At 41.7% G+C, this 6,903-nt stretch overlaps 1 protein-coding gene across 1 annotated transcript; it reads left to right on the top strand.

Moving 5' to 3' along the window:
- The first annotated feature begins 1,056 nt into the window (after nt 1-1,056).
- On the top strand, nt 1,057-3,396 carry LOC142366481 (uncharacterized). Its single transcript, XM_075448376.1, has 3 exons — nt 1,057-1,374; nt 1,643-1,957; nt 3,054-3,396. The coding sequence occupies exons 1-3, from the start codon at nt 1,104-1,106 to the stop codon at nt 3,158-3,160; spliced, it is 693 nt and encodes a 230-aa protein (XP_075304491.1). The 5' UTR covers nt 1,057-1,103; the 3' UTR covers nt 3,161-3,396.
- Nucleotides 3,397-6,903: the final 3,507 nt, after the last annotated feature.

Below are 6,903 nucleotides of genomic sequence, written 5' to 3'. Positions count from 1 at the left end.
CTTTGACAGTCTCTGGTCTCTTATGACTTGGATTATTATTATCAATATATTGGCAGTTTAAGCCACAAACACTGATTTACAGGATTTTTTCAAAAGAAATGTCAAGAAAGGCGAGAGTAACCCCCACTTGAAACTATACATTTTAGTGACAGAATTTTACAACTGTATTGGTCAAATTATCACTACATTTGGGGCTGGGAAATTGATTAAAAAAAACAAGATAATAAAGTCTATGCAAAAAGAATAAAGTTAATGCTAGTTGAAGGCTCAAGTGAAGAAACAAATTTATTTTGCTAAGGTCTAAGAGGATTAGAATTGAGACCAATAAGATATAGTACCATGATAAGTAAGATTTATTTTTAGCCTGTTCTAGTTTACTCAAAATCTCCTTTATCTGTTCATTTTCAGGATTTTTTGTATTTTTGACCTTTGAAGATGGATACACGGCAAAGATTTTTAATGTCTGTGATATACAAAGCAAAGATGATAAACCCACCGCCTGCCTTAGAGATCTGAAGCCAGGGGAAGAAGTACTTGCAAGATGGTCCGACAACAAGTTCTACAGCGCCACAGTAGACTTCGTTGGAACAGTTAACAAGACAGTGGATGCCAAGAAGGCCACAAAGAAAGACATGAAAAAAAAAGATGCAGCTGCTCAAAGATTCTACAACCTTCCATCACTACCTCAAACAGATCAGTCCACCTCTGAACAGGATCATCCAAATACTGTGGATCACAAAGTCATCCTGTCTCCAACTACCTGGCCAGTGTACCAACCTCCACCTACCGAGTCATCTTTACCTATCCAGCCACAGCACCAGCCTGTAACTGCCCGGCCACAGTACCAGGTTCCAGTTTCCCAGTCATCGCCACGTACGCATCCATGTTACGAGCTTCCACCTATCCAGCCGCCCCACCAGTATGTACCCACTCTGTCTCCAGTCACACATTGTTCCAATCTTTCACAGTATTCAAAGCATCACCAATCTCACACGGCACTGCCCACATCTTCAGACCTGTCAGAACAACCTGTTTTTATGGATTTGGATCACCAAAGACAGCCACCAGCTCCTACTGTAACAGCCAAAGAAAGCTTTCTCAAAATGTTGTACAGTCCTAGTAAAAATCAAACACTTGCTGTTCTTGGGGACCAGAGCCAGCCTAGTACATCTGAACATGAGACTTCTTCAAGCTCGTCATCTGCAGATACTTTCATCATCGAGCGTGATCCACTTCCAGAATATGGAGAGCCAATTTTCAGTTTGCCTGAATCAAGAGAAGACAGATCATGGAAGCCATGCAGGGCATGCAAGGCAAAGGTGGAAAAATTAGTGGAGGAGAAGGCCACACTGCAGGATGTGCTGTGCAGTATAAGTAAGTACATTTTGTCTCTCTGTTGCAGTTAATTGTTCCTTTAACACTATTACTTTTTCCTTTCACAATTTCCCTAATGTACCAAATTAAACTAAAACTTAAAAGCTTTTAGCAATTTGGTAAAAATCTTAGCCCATCATGAAATCTCTTTATTTATTTATTTATTTTTTTTTTTTTTTATTAATTTATTTTGAACTAGTCTCTTCCTTTTCTTTAGTTTATTTTTGCTGCTGTGTCCCTGTAAGGTAATTCATATTTTGTGTCACAGGTGGTGAGCACCTCGAGGCATTAAAAAGCTTTCTGAGCAAAGTGGAACAGATCCAACCTCAGGCTGATGTTGGGGCTCCAAAACACAGATCTGGGAAGCAAGAGCTGTTTCCAGAAAGTGGCCTATTCATGTCTTCTACCCGCCTGGCTGCAATACATGCAGAAGCAAAGAAGGACTGCCTCAGATTGTTCCATCTTCTTTTCGATGAGTTTTTTACTGCAGAGGAGTGCCGAAATGCTGTGGCCTTTGGGAAGCACGGGAAGGTGCCAGATGGGAAGACAGTCCTGGATAAGTTCAAAGTCAGTGGGATTCTAAGTAAGTACATTGCTCATTGTTAACAATTTATGGAAATATGGACAGGTTGTGGAAATCCATCAGTTAAAATACATAACATAAAGAAGAATTATTTTCAAAAATTAATTTGTTGTCATTCTACTTTTAATTTCTAGTTTGTTTTCCCCTCTTTCTTCTGCCCCTTCTCACATTCATCACAATATCTGGCCAAATTTGGTATAATTTCTGATGTGTTAGAACCCCATGTGTCACATAGCTACATTTAAAGGGACAGTTCGCCTCTTTTGACATGAAGCTGTATGACATCCCATATCAGCAACATCGTTTATGAACATTTTCTTACCCCCTGCTGCGTCCTGTGAGCAGAGTTCCAGCCTCGTTTTGGTGTTGATGAAGGTAGTCCGGCTAGTTGGCTGGGGTTTAAAAAATAAAGCGTTTTGCTTCTCAAAACAATATGCGTTCAAAAGAGTAATACATTTGCATCACAAAATCGTTCATCCAGAAAAAGTCAGACCTCACAATCGCTTGGCACTATTTTCTCTCCCTTCGTATCACTACGGGCTGTGTAAACTGTGCAGACCGAGCAGTCCCCTGCTTCCGAGCAGCAAACACCGTAACGGGCGTGGCTGTCGGCAGGCGGCAGCAGGCAGTGATACGAAGGGAGAGAAAATAGGGCCAAGCGATTGTGAGGTCTGACTTTTTCCTGGAGAACAATTTTGTGATGCAAATGTATTACTCTGTTGAACGCATATTGTTCTGAGAAGCAAAACGCTTTATTTTTTAAACCCCAGCCAACTAGCCGGACTACTTTCGTCAACACCAAAACGAGGCTGGAACTCTGCTCACAGGACGCAGCAGGGGGTAAGAAGATGTTCATAAATGATGTTGCTGATATGGGATGTCATACAGCTTCATGTCAGAAGAGGCAAACTATCCCTTTAATGTTTTGATTGTTTCAGTGACCTCACAGTTTTACTGAATTTCCTCGTGTGAACCAGAGATATTTCAATGTGAATTTTGTGACATAAAAAAAGCTCTCAATACTGTCATTGTAACTGCTGTTACATTATGAAATTTGTAATTTGTGCTTTCTTTTCTGTTTTTCTTCTTCTTGCAGCTTACATCATGCGCTGTAGTACCCTGGATGGATGGAAACCGGTGGAGAAAAGTAAAGTAAAAAAAGCCTTCATAAATAAATGCCGCATCAGGGCCTCAACGCTGTGAAGTATTTCATAGGGCATACTGATAGACATTTGTTGAAATGACCATGTTCAAAAAAAGTCCCTGTATACAAATGCTGAATGAGGGCCTTAAAGACTCTTAAAAGTTGTTAAATGTTGTGCAATGTGCACTGTTGTAAAGTTGTGCTGATACTGCTCAAAACACTGTTGGACATTGGTACTGTTTTAAAAACATAGTTTTACTGAAAAGAGCATTTATATTTCAGTTTTTATAATAATGTGAGAATAGCTTTTGCTGTCTTTCAATGTTAACTTTTTTTTTGTAAACATTATTGTTATTGTTAACCTTATTACAGCTCCTTGAAATACTCAGTCATTGTACTTAGTCATTGTTTTGATTTTGAATAAAGATTCAGATTATTCATTCCAAAAGGGAAATCAATTTGTCTGTCAGCTCATTTGCTATAGAATTATATAGCCTGATGGCTGTTGGGGTGTATGTATATATATATATATGTGTGTGTGTATATATATATATATATATATGCTACTGTGTGTGTGTGTGTGCGCGTGCGTGCTATGGAGCAATATGGTGCACGTGCGTGCGCGCGCACCATATTGCTCCATAGCAGCTCCAGTATGGCTCATTTTCTTGTCCAAGGAGAAATAAAGGAGCCATTAAAAACACTGAATTGAGATTAGCAAGGTATCTCCCTTAAATCTCAAGTATGACTCCCTCTAATTACTCTGTCTCACCTATTGCTCCTAGTGAATTTTAGGAGAAACACATGAGAAACATTTTAGACAAAATAGAAACTAAAATGAGGCTGAGATGAGAATCTCAAATTTGTCTCCTGAGTTATAGAAGAGCAAGCTTTGAGCAGTAAAATTTTCCTCTGGGCTGTTATGTTTTATTACCGGTGACCTTTTTTTGTTCCTCCTGCTTTGGTGCCAAACAGTCCAGCTGTGTATACAGCGGTGGAAATAGCTGCACAATTACACGCTGCTTTTGTGACTCGTGGCCTAGACCAAACACAGTGTATGCTCACCAATCGGCATTCTGAAGACGACCAAAATCACCATGATCACCATCATGGTCCCCACTGCTCTCGGACTCGGACTCCGACCCACTGTCACTGGCAATGGTTGGCTCAAACCTGTATGGTTCTAGCCCCAATCCCTCCTCGGTTTCTTCCTCAGGCTCTTCATTGTCTTCTTCATTGTCATCAACAATATTAGGCTCGAAATTTGCCGTGAAGAAGCTGTCCAGGTCTGGCAAACTGCTGGCTTCGCTACTAGAACTACTAGTATCAGACATGTTCATTGTTCCAGCAGTTGGCACGCGTGACGTCACGCACCTGTCGTCGGTTTGCCAAATTCGAGTCAAATGTGGTGATAGTTTATTGGGCCTAATCAGGACTATCCAGGGGCCTAAAATTATTTTAAAATCATAAAAAAATTCCATGGTATATAAGGAATCGATCTGCTATTTCAGTTTTGTGCAAAAAATCACCTTTCTGTAGGCCTTTAACTGCAATGACACCTACACCCAAACCTGCGCTTCAATAACTGTGCAGTAACAAACCCAGATCTACTTGAGTGTTTTCACAAAAGCTGCGGCTTCCTTAGGCGATGTAAATTCCCTTGTGACATCCCCTCTGGTGATCCGGAGACGCGCTGGATGTAACAGCCCAAACCTTATGTCAGGAATGCCCCTGAGCTGGCGTCTGATGTCACTGAAGGCTGTACGGGCTTTGGCTGTGCGTGTGGTGTAGTCTGGGAAGATGGAGATAGTTGAGTCCTTCACCTTGAACTGCCGCTGGGTTCTGGCACGTTGTAGGATATTGGCACAGTCTGCATAGCAGGCATGAAAATGGGTCAGGGGTTAAAAAGGTGAGAAGAGCGCGCGCGCGGCCCAGGGGGCGGGGTATGACGAGCTTTGTTCACCAACACTGTTTCACTGATCTGCTGGCGCCAAACACACACACACATTTTCTGGAAAACATCCCCTATGTTGAAGGACACCTCCTGCCCCTTCACGCAAACCTTTCCCTCAAGTTTGACCCAAGCCGATCTCCAGCTGCACTTGATCCCTGAGTCTATCTGCTTCACAGCTGCAGCATCCTCCTCTGTTAATACACTCATCCTGCAAGAATATTTTGTGTTAGTTCAAATGAAACATCAGTATTAATTGTAAACAGGGCTCGAAATTAACTTTTTTCACCACGACCCAAAATGACAAGAAGATATTAATGTTACTAGCCAAACACAAAATGGCTAGTACGTTTTCTTTTCTACCAGCCACACTAAGCTTAAATTTACCACCATTGGGCCAGTGTTAAAAAAAAGAGCTGGTTTCTGTAACATGGTTACCCAGATGTCAGAACAGTAATTGGTCGTAAGTAAATGTCACTCTTAATTTAGATTAGTTGTGTGGTGTCATAACACTAGCACTTTTGAGAGCAAATAGAATGGCCAATCACTGTTTCTCACATTTGGGTAGAACTAACCACTGGACTACCAGATATCATTTCACCCTGGTGTTTAATTTAGAGCGAGACGGGCGGTGTTCGCTATTTTTAGGCGTCTTGAAACCATTACATTTCAATGAATCAATAAATAACATTACTGGCGACCAGTGTTTCTGTTACGTAGCGTTAAAAACAAGCTTGACACTAACTGTATTAACAATATCGAGCGAACAGGAGCTAATCATTTCTACCGGAGCTTTAGCTAGCTCTCACGGTGTTCAAGACAAGTTGTAGCGAACAGTGACTAGTTCTTAACCCATGTCAAGAGAGCTCCTCAGTTGAAAAAAAACAAAAAAAAAAAACAATCTCGGCTTTCTAACTATCAAAAAACGCCCAAATCAAGTCTGCTGTTTTTTAAAACCATCCAGCGTGAACAAGGAATTTCTCCATTCAACACCACTGAGCTTAGTTTCCATATCACTCGTCTCGCAAAAGCAGGCTAGCAGGTAACAACTAGTATTTATCATCTGCAGCCGTCATGAGCTAGATAACGTGTTATGCCCTAAACTTGATTTTCAGCACGCATGTTAGAATAACATTTATGTACACATGTTTGCCACAGTAAGCGACTTACCTTCCATCAGTCAGTTTAGATCCAGCGGGAAATGAGGTTGCCATGTCAATCAATAAAAATGTGACTTTGCTGTCTGAATCAGTGGAATATTCGTAAGCGAGGACTGGCAACCAGGAGTGGGTTGTACCAGCTGATCAGAACACCAATAGAAAAGAAGCGCTAGTTATTAATAGCTATTAATCTCGATTGGCTGTAACCATTTGTATGCGTCAGTGGATGTACCCCCCCCCCCCCCCCCAAAAAAAAACTCTTCGGATCTACACGATTCACACAAGTCACCTATTTTGGGACTAAAACGGCGAATTTCGCCGAAAGGTGAGGGATTTTCATGCCTGGCATAGTAATGTAAACGTGCTATTATGGCGGTTTAGGCTGTAGGGATCGATGCGCACGGTCCACAACTAGCTCTTTTCCTAAGTCGACAGCGTCTTTCAGCAAGGTGGAAACTGTGGACGCGTCAACCGTGCCGTGTTCCTCGGGTAGTCCTATTATCCTGATGTTGTTACGGCGAGACCTCGCCTCCAAATCTTCACATCTACCGTCAAGAGCAACAACCTGGGCCGAAAGTTTGTCCACCTTACTTTTGAGTGAAACCACATCGTCAGTACATGACGACAGCGAGCCCTCCATGTCAGTCACAGTTACCTTAAGTACATCCACCTCCAATCGGATAGCCGCCAT

This window comes from Odontesthes bonariensis, chromosome 17, assembly GCF_027942865.1.
Source record: "Odontesthes bonariensis isolate fOdoBon6 chromosome 17, fOdoBon6.hap1, whole genome shotgun sequence".
Classification (NCBI taxonomy): domain Eukaryota; kingdom Metazoa; phylum Chordata; class Actinopteri; order Atheriniformes; family Atherinopsidae; genus Odontesthes; species Odontesthes bonariensis.
This window is presented reverse-complemented; position numbering and strand designations above follow the sequence as displayed.